The sequence below is a fragment of the Drosophila subobscura genome, chromosome E, assembly GCF_008121235.1.
Source record: "Drosophila subobscura isolate 14011-0131.10 chromosome E, UCBerk_Dsub_1.0, whole genome shotgun sequence".
NCBI classification, from domain to species: domain Eukaryota; kingdom Metazoa; phylum Arthropoda; class Insecta; order Diptera; family Drosophilidae; genus Drosophila; species Drosophila subobscura.
The window spans coordinates 13,369,227-13,383,606 of record NC_048531.1 but is presented as its reverse complement, the minus strand read 5'-3'; the positions used below and the strand labels follow the sequence as shown (position 1 = coordinate 13,383,606).

The 14,380-nt window shown below is 48.9% G+C and overlaps 1 protein-coding gene and 1 long non-coding RNA gene across 50 annotated transcripts in view; one reads left to right on the top strand and one right to left on the bottom strand.

The window, feature by feature from the left end:
- The window catches only part of LOC117892061 (Down syndrome cell adhesion molecule-like protein Dscam2), a 66,212-nt gene that overhangs the window by 16,694 nt on the left and 35,138 nt on the right, over window positions 1–14,380 (top strand). For 12 of the 49 annotated variants that reach the window (XM_034798045.1, XM_034798038.1, XM_034798030.1 and 9 more), the window contains exons 4-6: window positions 1,198–1,371; window positions 4,818–4,967; window positions 7,113–7,245. In XM_034798045.1, the coding sequence (XP_034653936.1) occupies window positions 1,198–1,371; window positions 4,818–4,967; window positions 7,113–7,245 (457 nt within the window). Of the gene's footprint in view, window positions 1–57; window positions 220–622; window positions 785–1,197; window positions 1,372–1,505; window positions 1,668–1,805; window positions 1,951–2,073; window positions 2,236–2,375; window positions 2,547–2,922; window positions 3,094–3,222; window positions 3,382–3,516; window positions 3,688–4,817; window positions 4,968–6,254; window positions 6,379–7,112; window positions 7,246–7,323; window positions 7,448–8,029; window positions 8,154–8,438; window positions 8,563–8,632; window positions 8,757–8,995; window positions 9,123–9,194; window positions 9,319–11,125; window positions 11,250–11,285; window positions 11,410–11,483; window positions 11,608–12,266; window positions 12,388–12,465; window positions 12,587–13,078; window positions 13,203–14,241; window positions 14,366–14,380 lie in introns of those variants that run through there. The other 37 variants (XM_034798018.1, XM_034798011.1, XM_034798001.1 and 34 more) reach the window with 33 other exon arrangements.
- Window positions 4,886–14,380, bottom strand: part of LOC117892063 — a 46,717-nt gene continuing 37,222 nt past the window's right edge. Inside the window, exon 3 of the long non-coding RNA XR_004648673.1 lies at window positions 4,886–5,037. This is a non-coding gene — a long non-coding RNA (uncharacterized LOC117892063). The remainder of the gene's footprint in view (window positions 5,038–14,380) is intronic.

The window sequence follows — 14,380 nt, the reverse complement described above, 5'->3', positions numbered from 1 at the left end:
CATCCATCACTCTTTCATTCTTTTATTATCAACTTTATTTTAATTTCTTACGTTTAGTCGTTTCGCAACACTACGAAGAGGATATACACAAGGCGTTTGTCATACGCGGCAATTCTGCTATCCTGAAATGCGATATACCATCGTTTGTCGCCGATTTTGTGAATGTTATATCGTGGCATAGCGATCAGCAAGAGAATTTCTATCCCGACACTGAATATGGTGTGTGAAAAATCTCTGTGTGTGTTTTTGTGCACTGCTTTAACTATTGTACAACACTAGAACAACGAGAAAACACACAGAGAAACAACCAATACAGTCCACTTCACTTCTGTACAGAGCTGCTGTACAGTTAACCAACACTAATAATGATTGTAACACTGTACAAAAAAGAAATACACCCAACAAACTACACTCTACTCAAACAAACACCAACTGTAACTCAATTAACCAACACTGGTTAGGCAATAACTGTTTAGGAAAACAGTGTGCAAAATGATTCCTTCGCCTTCGCCTTTGCCTTTGCCTTTGTCTCCGTCTCCGTCTCCTTGGATCTTCTTTAGTTTCCTTTTTTGCTTTCTGTATAAAATTTCATTTGTTTTGTGGTTTGTGTGCGCTGTTTTAGTCGTTGCCCAACACTATGACACCGATGTAAATAAGGCATACGTCATACGCGGCAATGCGGCGGTACTCAAATGCGAAATTCCCTCATTTGTGGCCGATTTTGTGAGCGTTGTGTCCTGGCACACGGACCAGAGCGAGGACTTTTCCCCAGGCCAAGAATATGGTTTGTCTAAACGCATTGCCATTTTGGCTATAACTGTAGCTGTAGCTTAAGTGAGACTCTGCCCATCTCCCCATTCCCCACTCCCTTCTTCATCTTTTAAGTTTACATTTTGTGTGTCTTAATCGGAGTTTCTGTGTGTCTGCGTCTGCCCCTCTGCGTGCTGTTGAGCAATGTTATCAGAACTACGTATTATTAACCATTTTGGATGGTTGCATGGAGGGAGTAGCTTTCCCACTGGCCTGCGCTTTAGTGGCCTGCCATTAAGTGCACTCCACTGGCTGTGCACATTTTCACACGCCTCGCCACACGCAAGGAGTCTGCCAGCCAGCGACTGTTCGTTCTGCCGCGTTCTTTCTCTCGTACTTTCATTATAAAATCTGCTGTAATCTACTCCCACGATTCCCCTCCTGCAGTTGTGCAACAGTTTTACGAGTCAGAGGTCAACAACGAGTATGTCATAAGGGGCAACGCGGCGGTGTTGAAATGTTCCATACCATCATTTGTGGCGGACTTTGTCCAGGTCGTATCCTGGCAGGACGAAGAGGGCAAGCTATATGGCACACTCGGCGAGCAACAGGGAGCTGCTGGTACACAAAACACTTGTTTATTCTTGGGCAAATGAAATCTGTAAACCCCTAGAAGATCATTACCCCTACCCTTTCCTTTTCACCCTTTTCTTTATTCCCTTACAATTTTCATTTCATTTTCCAACCTTTGGCAGTCGTGAATCAGTATTACGAGGCTGAAGTCGTCTCTGAATATGTCATCCGTGGCAATACGGCGGTGCTGAAGTGCACAATACCCAGCTTCGTGGCCGATTTCCTGCGCGTGGAGGCCTGGGTGGCCAGCGATGGCACGGAGTATGCGCCCCAAGAGAATTTCGGTACAGAAATCAGAACCCTTTGGATCTACTTTGTTGTTAGTTTTAAGTAGGACTTACCTTCCTTTTCCTTCCAAAATCAATTCCTTGCTTTAGCTTTGATTTCCTTTCTATCGTAACGCAGTTGTCAATCAGTATTACGGCGCTGATATTCTCATGGAGTATGTCATTCGTGGCAATGCGGCGGTGCTCAAGTGCTCCATTCCCTCATTTGTGGCTGATTTTGTGCGCGTGGAGTCCTGGATCGATGAGGCAGGCACCGAGCTGCGGCACTCTGATAATTATGGTACTTTATTTACTGCAGAGAAAAGGCAAACCAAAGACTTGAGGGGGTTCCTCGTCACTCTCCCACCCACAGCTTTCATTTTACACCTTTTCCTTTTATGATTTCCCTACATCATTTTTGCAGTTGTCAATCAGTTTTATGAGGCCGAAATAATGACCGAATATGTCATACGTGGCAATGCGGCGGTGCTCAAGTGTTCCATACCCTCGTTTGTGGCCGATTTTGTGCGCGTGGAGTCCTGGATCGACGACGAGGGCAATGTCTTGTCCTTCTCGGACAATTATGGTGCGATGTGGTGGCCAGTTTTGGACTCTACTTTGACTTAGTCTTAGGATTATTACAGCTACAAACCCCTGCATTCCCTCCAGCATCCTTTAAAGTTCATTTCCCATTCCGTAATTATGATTTGCTCTCTCGATTTAAAGTCGTTTCGCAGTTCTACATAACCGAGGCAGAGAACGAGTATGTGATCAGGGGCAATGCGGCGGTCGTCAAGTGCAAGATTCCCTCATTCGTGGCCGATTTTGTGCAGGTCGAGGCCTGGGTGGACGATGGGGGCGTCGAGCTGTGGCGCAACAATGCCACTGCCGCTTACGGTACGAAGTACAGTCTCAACAAAATGTAACTAAGGGTCCTGGCTGCTAACTCCCTCCCCCATCCACGCTTTTATCTTCAACTTTTATGTTTTCTCTTTGGCTTAGTCGTGATCCAAACATATGAAGCGGAGGCGGACAATGAGTATGTCATTCGAGGCAATTCTGTGGTAATGAAGTGCGAAATACCCTCGTATGTGGCAGACTTTGTCTTTGTCGATCACTGGCTGGACTCGGAGGGTCGCAATTATTATCCCAAATAATGCAGACGAGACGGGTACTTGGACTCTCTCTCTCTCTCTCTCTCTCTGTAGTCCCTGTCCACACACAAAATCCTTGCATTTCCCTTCGATTTTAGTTTGATTCTTCCCTCCCTCAGTTGTCCATCAGTTTTATCAGACCCGCGTCATCGATGAGTTTGTGCTGCGCGGCAATGCTGCCACACTCAAGTGCCTGGTGCCCTCATTCGTGGCCGATTTCATCGACGTGGAGGCCTGGATCGATGAGGAGGGTGTCGAGATGCAGCGGCCCCTGCCCACCGAGTCTACGGGTAACCCCTTGGAGAAGCTCTCTCCTTCATCTCTCTCTCTGTTTGGCTTAAGCGTAGTACTTCCACTTCCATGCTCCATGCTCCATGCTCCTTCCAATCCCTCATTTCGTATCCCCTGACTTGTTGCAGTGGTTAAGCAGTTCTTTGAGTCGCAAGTGTACGACGAGTACGTGATCAAGGGCAATGCGGCGATATTCAAGTGCCAGACACCGTCCTTTGTGGCGGATCACATAGACATTACCGATTGGATCGACACCGAGGGCGAGGTGTACACCAAAAACATCACGGGTAGGCCTCCCCATCAGAGAGTTTGGAGTCCGCACATGAAGGGGTTTTCACCCACCCGCACAAATATGATTTATTTCCTTTTTCATTTTCCCATTCCTAAAATGCCTCAAAACTCTCTACCAAAAACTCTTGCAGTCGTGCCACAATCGTACACCGTCAATGTCATGGACGAGTCCATATTGCGCGGCAACAGCGCCATTGTGAAGTGCCACATACCCAGTTTCGTGGCCGATTTCATAGTCGTCGACTCGTGGGTGGAGGATGAGCAGCGTGATATTTATGCCCAAGAAGATATCACAGCCAGCGGTAATGATTCCCTTCTCTGCCTCAAATTTACTCCACTAAAAACTCCACTCCGATCCGTGCTCCCTGCCATTCGATACGATTTGCTTCGAGGATCAATGGATCTCTGGGATATGCCGCCGCTGCCTAGGCTTTCACTTCTGCTTTCTGTTTCCTTCTGTTCCTTCATTTCTTTCTCTTCTTTTCCTTTTTATCTCCCACATCCCAACTTGTTTTATTTTCCCCCCCCAACCCAATATCCAAGAGTCGCTCCTGACTCGCCCGCACATCCCGAACCCCTTCATGTAGTCGAACGTAGCGTTGTGTTCTGTAGTCCAGTGTAAATACATACAAAAATGCTAATAATAAATATTACAAATCAAATACCAAATCGATCTAACCAATCGCTGTACAAAAGTCATTATCTGTATTCATATATCTGTACATAAAATCCATTTGTAATCCGCATTTCATCTCAAGTTATTGGCATTTTTGTTGGTGCATGCCACACACAAGTTTTAAGGCTGCAATGTCGGGGAATTTGTGGCTCCTAAAATTAAAAAGAATATAAATTAAAAGTGCAATTAAATTGCAGCTAAGATTTCGTTTTGTTTATGCCACAAATGCCTGGCATTGCTTTGGTGTTTAGTTAGTTCATAAACAAAGGAATTTTATTCAAACTCGGACAAACAAATAATAAATTAAAGTCAGTTTCTTGCGCCTCAAATCAAAGTTTGAATAAAACTCTTTCGATTGGCCTTTGGGACTGAGGAGTGCTGTAAATTGTACATAATTTGTAAACTTAAATCTCAAACCTCCTTCAGTCCCAAAGCCAGTCCCCACGAAAGTCACACTGCATGAACATTGCCGCACAACGATTAACAATGACAAAAAGATTTGCACAAATTAAAATCAAATTAAATTGAAGTAAAGCAAAAGCAAAAGCAAAAGTAAAAGCAAAAAATGAATATTCATGAGGCTTGCATGTGGCTTTCTTGGGAATAAATTCAATTCGATGGCTCGCCACTCAATTGAGTTTATTCCACGGTAAATGTAGTTTGATTTTGTTAGCCAAGAAGCTTAGCTCTTTGACCCAGCAACCACTAACATTTGCATTTTGTTATGCCCTCTCTCTCACCGATTGGCCCACACAGATGGCAAGTATCTGGTACTGCCCTCTGGAGAACTGCATATCCGCGAAGTGGGACCCGAGGATGGCTACAAGAGCTACCAGTGCCGCACCAAGCATCGTCTGACCGGAGAGACACGTCTGAGCGCCACCAAGGGTCGTCTCGTCATCACAGGTAAGTCGAGCCTGTGGGGCCAATTTGCTTTCCATTTAGATTATTGCATTTAAAGAAGAACTTCAGTTATCTGTGGGATAAATATTAGAAATCAAATGTTTCATTAATGTGGTAATAATTAATAATTACAAATTTACAAAAATATTCCAATGCCAATTTGAACAATTATCCATTGACGCATTTCTCGAAATTATTAAATATTGAAAGCCTGCAAATATTGAACATTTCTTTAACTAATTGAGTAGATTGATAACTTTATTCGATAAATATTTGCTTAAATATCAAAAATCTTCAATTATGTTAACATTAGTTCTAAATTCCCTTATTTCCATGATAACTGAAGTTTTTCGTACGGCAAAAGTCAACTTTAGAGAACAAAATATTGTTAAATATAATGTAATAATACAAAATTCTACATTACACATTTTGGTTTATTTTTAAACCTTTTCCAAAAGAAAGTTCTATAAAGTTTTCTTTTTGCTAAACCAAAAATTGAAAGAAATAACAAAAATAAAATGAAGTTACTTTCAATTGAGGTTTGTTTAAATACACAGCAATTATTTGGAATGCACTAAATATTTACAGAATTTTGTATTTGATGAATTAAATGATTTAAATGTTTCCAAAAGTATTCCAAAGTATTCCAAACATTTGTTCAACGCAAAACCAAGCAGAAATCGTGAAGTAAACACGAAAACTGCTTGGTTTTGTTATGGAATTAAAGTGGATATAACGTTTAATGTTTTATATATGCAATATGCCACATTAAGCGCTATATTCTCTTTAATTTCTCTAGCTATTAATATTTATTAATAAACAACAAGTCTTGCAAGCCACTGAAAATGCAATCAAAACGATTTTTCGCCTAAAATCTCTTTCTTTGCACACACAAAATAATTCCTTGCTAAATATTCGTACAAGTAAATGTTGAATGGTAGAAGTTTAAACTTTTTGGTCTACTTTGTGACCACGGCAAAGACTTGTTGTTGCTCCAAATTGAAAACTGCCTGAATGTTGGGATAGGGTACTCGACCGGCACAGCGATGCGATCTGATCCGTGGCTTGAAACAAAGCCCAGCTTAGAGTAGTGCTAGGGTCGGTCCGCTCTCAACTAGACCCAGTCGAAGCCCAAGTCCAAGTCCCAGTCCAAGTCCTTGCCACAAGGCAACATTTCAATTCGATTTCTCAAGGTAAGTGCCACACTTTCAGCTGCAGCCTCCTCCATGGATCCATTGATCTGCTTTCTTGGATACTTAATCTGAATTCTGATCTCCGATTCGTTTGCAGAACCAGTTGGCAGGGTTTCGCCCAAGTTTCCCAATACGCTGACCAGCAGCAGCTTCACGGGCGACGCTGGCAGCAGTCAGACTCTGCTCTGTCCCGCCCAGGCCTATCCAGCGCCGTTTTTTAGGTGAATTTCGGGACCCCTTCCGTGCCCCTATTTGCACCCAACTTTGGCCAGTTTCCAGTTAAAGATTTCTCTATTTTATGAGCCATTCGTTTCCCATTTTCTCTTGTGAAAGAACCAATTGCCAGCGTCGCTCCCAGACTCCTTTCGGGCAACGACATCAAAGTGGTTCAGTTTGCCGCTGGAGCAGCTCTCACTCTGCTCTGTCCCGCGCAGTCCTATCCGGTGCCCTTCTTTAGGTAAGACTTCCTTCCTCCTGCTCCTATCCCAACTGCAGGTGCTAGATCCTCAGCTGCCCTTCACTTAATCGGCATCTCCCTCCCTCGCAGAGCCCGTGGGCAGCGTGGGTCCCCGCCTCACCAGCGGCGATGAGTCGCGCATTCTGCGAGTTCCTCTCACGGCTGGAGCCACCCTGCTGTGTCCTGCTCAGGCCTATCCGGTGCCCTTCTTTAGGTAAAACCTCTCAACATCCGGGCAGTCCTTTCGTTAGATTTCCCCACTCAATCCACATGCTTTCCCTTCTCAATCAAGAGCCCGTTGGCAGTGTCAGCCCCAAGGTGACAGCTGGCGATGATGCCATAAGGATACCCAAGGTTACAGTGGGTCACAGTGCCACGCTGATGTGCCCAGCACAGGCCTACCCCGTGCCCTTCTTTAGGTAAAAGCCACAACCCAACATTCGAGGCGCTTTCCCCAGACAGGAGCCTCCATTTAACATCCTAAATTCGCTTACTCAGAGCCCGTGGGCAGCGTCAGTCCCCAGTTGAGCGGCAATGGGAATCAGGAGCACATCACACTCCTGCGGGCGCCCATGAAGGGCAGCGTCACACTCATGTGTCCAGCTCAGGCCTATCCAGTGCCGTTTTTTAGGTAATAAAAGCACAGTCCCCGTCCCAACATCAGGCAGGGGACAGAGCAGAAACTCATCGACTTCTTACCCTCTTCAAGAACCCGTTGGCAGCGTTGGGCCCCGTCTGACCTCCGGCGATGATTCGCGCACGGTGCGCGTGGGCCGCGAGGCGAGTGTCACTCTGATGTGTCCAGCTCAGGCCTATCCCGTGCCCCTCTATAGGTAATTCCCAACTCAGGCAGTGTTCCGACCTTTTCCCTCTCCCTCTCCCTTTTGCAGAGCCCGTGGGCAGCGTTGGTCCCAAAATCAGTTCAGGCGAAGATTTCAAGCATATCAAGGGGAAAAGCAGCCACGATTCGAGTCTGCTCTGCCCGGCACAGGGCTATCCAAAGCCTTTCTATAGGTAAGGCAGCTTTCAAGCGGGAAACTTTATTTCTCTCCCCTGCAGAGCCCGTGGGCAGCGTTAGTCCCAAGATCACAAATGCCGATGATCTGAAGCATGTGAAGGTCAGGAGTTCGCTCAGTTTGAGTCTGCTGTGCCCCGGCCAGGCCTATCCGCAGCCGATTTATAGGTAAATGCCAGTCCCAACATTTGTCAGGAGTTTTCTCGTTGGACTTCCCTTGATTCCCTGCCTCCTCTTCTAGAGCCCGTTGGCAGTGTGGCGCCCAAGCTGAACTTTCTCGAGCGCTTTCGCATGATGCAGCTGCCCAGTGGCCACAGTTTCAACATTCAGTGCCCCGTGCAGTCGTACCCCATGCCAGTATTCAAGTAAGAGTCGAGTTCCCTTCCCCTCTGTGTTGTAGAGCCCGTGGGCAGTGTCAGGCCCAAGGTGAATGCCCAGGACAAGCATCAGTTCATAGACGAGGAGCTGTCGCGTGGCTTTGCCATGCTCTGCCCGGCACAATCGTATCCCATGCCCCTCTCCAGGTGGGTTTCTGCCGCTGCTCTCACTCCTCCTTTTGCTTATAGAACCCGTTGGCTCGGTTAAGCCCAAAATAAATATTCAGGACAAGCTGCAGACACGCGAAATGGCGGAGGGAGTCAGCCTGGCATTGCTCTGCCCCGCACAGGTGCGGGCTGAACATTTACAATTTATTCGGGGTGTTTCCAGGCTGTAATTGAAGTGATTATTCCATTAGGCAACCCCCCGGACACCTTTCAGGCAGTGCTTTGATTGTTCTTACCTTTCCCTTGGGTCTTCTCTCTTTGCAGAGCCCATTGGCAGTGTTCCGCCCAAAGTCAGCATCGACGATGAGGTGGCCAATGCCCGCGCGTATGTGGGCAAGAGTCTCAGCCTCAAGTGTCCCGCTCAGTCGTATCCCATACCCGTCTACAGGTGGGTTCTCCATCCAGCATTTGGGCAGTTCCCTTTAGGCGTTAGCTCATCCTTTGTTTGCCATCCTCAGAGCCCGTGGCCTCGGTGCCGCCCAAACTGAATCTGCTCGAGCGTGTGCGCACCATGGAGGTGCCCCTGGGTCGGGTCTATGCCATGCAGTGCCCCGGTCAGGCCTATCCCGTGCCCAGCAATAGGTAATGAATGCTCCATCTCACCCTTTCAGAACCCATTGGCGCTGTGCCGCCGAAGATCAACAACATCAACGACAAGTTCCAGTTGATGCAAGTCCCACTGGGTGCAGACTTTGCCATGCAGTGCCCCGGTCAGGCGTATCCTGTGCCCATCGTTAGGTGGGTGTCGAGTCCATGCCAGCATTCTAGGCTGCCTTTTTGGTGTTCCTCCTTCCCTAAGCTGACTTCTCTCTGCCCCCTAGAACCCATTGGAGCGGTGCCACCCAAGATCACGAGCCTGCACGACAAGTTCCAGGTGCTGCAGGTGAAATCTGCAGAGGATTACTCCATGCAGTGCCCCGGCCAGGCCTATCCCGTGCCCATCGTTAGGTTAGAGTTCCCTTGAGCAACATTCAGTTCAACATTTCGACCCAAGATCAACTTTTAATTCTCACAAAACAGAACCCGTGGGCAGTGTGGCGCCCAAAGTGGACACTCGCGATGAGTTCACGTTTGCCAGGACTCGTCTGGGTGCCTCCAAGGCGCTCATCTGCCCCGCTCAGTCGTTTCCCATGCCTGCGTTTAGGTAATCCCAGCATTCAGGCTCCAACTAAAGACAGTCCCTTCCCCTTACCCTTCCACTTCCTTTCCGTAGAGCCCGTGGGCAGTGTCCGGCCCAAGGTGGACATCAAAGATGAGATCAACTATGCCCGCGTGGCAGATGGGCCACAGTCTGGCCATTGTTTGTCCCGCTCAGTCCTATCCCGTGCCTGCCTTTCGGTGAGTGCTTCCCGTTCCACCATTTCGGCAGTTTTCTTCTTTGGGCAGGAGCAGGCAGAACCTCATTTGAATTCCTTGCAGAACCCGTGGGCAGTGTGGCGCCCAAGGTGGATCCCAATGATTGGGTCGATAGGCAGTCTGCTGTGTCCGGAACCCAGTGCCTGGGCGGTAAGCTCCGAGCTCCGAGCTCCTTCTCCCTCCTGGAACCCCATCTAAAGCCCGTGGGATGTGGCCCCTAAAGTGGATGTCAAGGATCGCATCACGTGGCTGGATAAGCCTCAGGGCCAGCCCTTGAGTCTGCTCTGTCCCGCACAATCGTATCCTGTGCCCTCCAATAGGTAGGACCGACAGCTACGCCCCACTCTCAGGCAGTTTTCTTTTGCTTCCACCTCTACCGTATTCATGTCCTTGCAGAACCCATTGGCTCTGTGGCTCCAATGGTGGACATGCACGACAAAATGGATTTCACCATTCGAAACTCGAACCAAGCGTTGAATTTGTTCTGCAAGGCGCAGAGTTATCCCATGCCGGCGTTTAGGTAAATCCTTCGTTGAGTGGGAGACCCACTAGCCAGCAGCTTCAGGCAGTTTTCCTTTGCCAGTTTATGTAATCTTCCCTCCCCGTTGCAGAGCCCGTGGGCAGTGTCGCACCCAAAGTAGAAATCAAAGATAAAGTGGGCATTTTTTGGGCCAGTTCCAACCGTTCACTGGCGCTGCTGTGTCCCGCACAATCGTACCCCATGCCAGCATTTAGGTAAAGAACCCCCCTTCAGGCAGCATTAACATTCCCTTCCCTTAGAACCCATTGGCAGTGTGGCGCCCCGTGTGAATCGCAACGATGAGTTCAATCATGACAGAATAAAGACCTCCCAGACCATAGCCATTCAGTGTCCAGCGCAGTCGTATCCAGTGCCTGCCTACAGGTAAAGTCGAGTACTCCAAGGCATTCCCTGAGGTTTTCTTTGTGCAGTTGAGGATCGCCTCTCCCCATCTCTCTTTCGCAGAACCCGTGGGCAGTGTGGCTCCCAAGGTGAACAAGAATGACGAGTTCAGTCACGATCGCATCGCTGTCCATGGCATTGTGGCTCTGCGTTGTCCCGCACAGTCCTTTCCCGTGCCCTTCCATAGGTGCGTCCAGTGTCGAGTTGCCCAATCCCAATGCCCCCTCCAAACCCTCGAATCTCTTTCGCAGAACCCGTGGGCAGTGTGGCGCCGCGTGTCAATAAGAAGGATGGCTTCAGTCACGACAGCATCAGGCTCTCGCGGCCCGTAGCCATCTTTTGTCCCGCCCAGGCCTACCCCGTGCCCTTCTACAGGTGAGGCACAGTTGCGGCGCTTCGATAAAGTTTTCCAATTAAGAGCTTTACCGAACAAACCCACTCCGCAGGCCTCATTGGCTTCTGGCACTCCAATTAGCCAGCTCAGAACTGTCGCCCGATTTAACCCATTCTTGTCACGCCAATGTCCCCGCCCCTCTGCCAAAAGTTAGTTGAGTGGAAGGAGGAAGGCAGGAGGCTTGAGGGGAGGCACGTGGGCAGCTGTTTGTCTTTCAACTTTGGGCAGTTTTCAAGTCTCCTTCTCCTTACTGATGCTCTTTGTTCTGTCTGTCTGTAGAGCCCGTGGGCAGTGTGCCGCCCAAGATTAGTGTTGGGGAACGTCGCAAGGATGCGGAAGTGCTGCTGCATGGGGATTTGAGCATCTTTTGTCCAGCCCAATCGTATCCAGTGCCAGCATTCAGGTAATCACTCCTCTCCATTCACTTCATTCATTGCAGAGCCCGTGGGCAGTGTGGCACCCAAAATCAGTGTTGGGGAACGCCTCAAGGATGCGGGCGCGCAGTCAAATGAAACTTTTACGCTCTTTTGTCCAGCTCAGGCGTATCCAGTGCCGTTCTTTAGGTAAACAGTCCAAGCATTCAGGCAGTTTCTGGAGGTTATGGATAGAGTTTTGTATAATTTTCTTCACTATTCAGAGCCCGTGGGCAGTGTGGCGCCCAAAATCAGTGTTGAGAATCGTTTAAAGAATGCCGAAGCACGGCTGGCAGACACTTTTACGCTCTTCTGTCCGGGTCAGGCCTATCCAGTGCCGTTTTTTAGGTAATTCCCAAAGCTTTTGGGCAGTTTTCAAGCGTTCCTTTTCAATCCTTTCAAACCCTCAACCCCTTTGTAGAGCCCGTGGGCAGTGTGGGCCCTCGCCTTACCTCTGGCGATAAGACGCGCAACGTGGACATTCCACTGACGGGCAGCATTACCTTACTCTGTCCTGCACAGGCCTATCCAGTGCCATATTTCAGGTGATTCTCCCCCGCTCCCAGACATTCAGGCAGTTCTTTGGGTTTTTCTCAGTGGTTTTACTCACTTGTTGGATTGTTCTTTCAGAGCCCATTAGTGGCGCTGCTCCCCGTGTGGCTTTAATACAGAAAACGAATATCGAATATGTTCTTCTGGGTGGAATTGTGGCCATAATGTGCCCCGCTCAGGGTTATCCAGTGCCAGCATTCAGGCAGGTTTCCACAATCCCCTTTACTCCCTAAAACTGTTCATTGTTTTCTTCCTCAATAGAGCCCATTAGCAGCACTGTGCCCAAAGTTGTTTCTTTGGCCAAATTCGATATGAAAAGCTATGCAAGAGGCGCCACAATGGCTGTGCTGTGTCCCGCGCAGGGTTATCCTGTGCCGTTCTTTAGGTAAATTCTCACCATTCAGGCAGTAATCAAAGTTGGCCAGAGATTAGAGATTATATGAAACCCTTTGCAGAGCCCGTTTCGAGCACTGCGCCCAAGGTGCCGCCGCTGCAGTCGCGTCCGCTGGTTGTGCCCGGCCACAGCAGCCTCTCGATCTTGTGTCCCGCACAGGGCTATCCGGCACCCAGTTTCAGGTAAAACCAGCAACATTCAGGCAGTTTAGACTCAGTTTAGGTTGTGGCTGAAGTTTCTTATCATTTCACCTCTTCCAGAGCCCATTAGCAGCAGTCCACCCAAGATAAACGCGCTGACCTACAAGCCAAATGTCGTGGAGTCCAGCCAACCCACTGCCATACTCTGCCCGGCTCAGGGCTATCCCGCGCCCAGCTTTAGGTGGGTTTAGCGTCCATCCCTAGACCAACATCAGGCAGGCAGTGGGGAGCTTTACTTTTGCTTTCATTGAACAACTTTTGTAGAACCCATTTCGAGCAGTGCGCCGCGCACCCCAGCGCTGGTGCAGAAACCTCTCGAGCTGCGGCAGGGTCAGTCGATATCGTTGCTGTGTCCGGCTCAGGGCTATCCAGCGCCCAGTTTTGGGTAAGGCCGAAACTGACAACATTCTGGCAGGGCAGGGAATAGATTCTTAGATATTTCTTTACTCCCTTTGTAGATCCCGTTGGGGGCAAGGCTCCGACGCTGCTGTCGAATGATATTAAGCGCTCGTGGATCGAGCGGCAGCTGGCCACCAATTTGGCACTCTTCTGCCCCGCGCAGGCCTACCCAGTGCCCGCTTTTAGGTTAGAATTGGAGTCCCGTCCCCAAACTAGCATTCGGGCAGCCACATCATAGTCCTCCCTCACTAGTCTTAGTCTTCTCTTCCCTTAGAACCCATTTCGGCCAAGGGTCCCACTCTATCGGTGGACACCAAATGGTCGGGCATTGAGCGACAGTGCGGCCGAGATATTGTTCTGCTGTGTCCCGCGCAGGCATATCCGGTGCCCGTAAGCAGGTTAGGCTACGCTCCCGACTCCCTCCTTGAAACGTGACTTTTATTATGCATGAGAATGTGTGAACTTTAACCCCAGACAGAGACAGGGGCACGGAGGTAGCTTTGCTTCGTGTTCATTCATAAAAATGCGAGCGCGCAAAGTAAAACAAACAAAAAATCACACACACACCAACAAGGTATATTCCATGGAAGGTGTTCGGCGGCTCTTCTGGCCAGTTTGTAACTGTTTGTGGAGCTGCTTGCCCGCCCATTTAATGTGCCCTGCGCCGCACCCACACAGCCGCACGCATAAAAGTAAGCTATGTAAACAAACCATAAACACAGAGCGAGAACCAGAAAGCGAGAGAGAGTAAAGTCAAAAGAGTGGAGAGAGTGAGATGACTTCACCCCACCCCAACCACCCAGTGGAAAGCTCCCGCTCCCGCTCCCTCTTTCCCTTTCTACCGTTTCAATTTGTAAACAAAACCATCAGCTGGTTCCACACACAATCCACACTCTCTCGCGCGCTCTCGCGCGCTCTTTCGGCCTCTGCGCATGCTTGCGTTCCACACGAAATTTCCCAAACAATTACCCCGCCATGCGCTTGGTTGTGTGCGTGTGTGGATGGCATCCAGCTCGCTCGCACAATTTTGCATGAATGAACGCACGTTTTTGGGTCAACAGATGACGGGCTTTGTGGCAACACTCTTAAGGTCATCCAATCACACCTCTCCCCCCACTCTGGCTGCTCCACTTGTTGCACCATTCAGCTGTTCTTCCGGGCACTGCGCATGCCCCTTGCCGACAGCATTGACCTCTGTGAATTATGCATTTACTTTCCACCCATTCAGCCACTTTCGCTGCTTTCTTTCTGCTTTGGACTGTAAAAAGTTTCGTGTCATCTTGAGGTGGGTTGTCTGGGGTCAGGGTTCATGTCTGAAAGTCACGTAGAATGTCTGTAAGTAGCTGCGGTTAAGGTATTCCAATCCCATTCAGGCAGTTCTCTAAGTGGCTACCGTTGGATTAGCATCCATTATCTATGGTATATGTACATTTGCAGAGCCCGTGGGCGCCAAGGCACCTACATTTTCCCTCGAATATAAGCTCATTGAGGTTGAAAAGCTAAAGGGTTCGGACTTTGCTTTACTCTGCCAGGCGCAGGCCTATCCCGTGCCCATCATTAGGTGAGATCCGCTGCC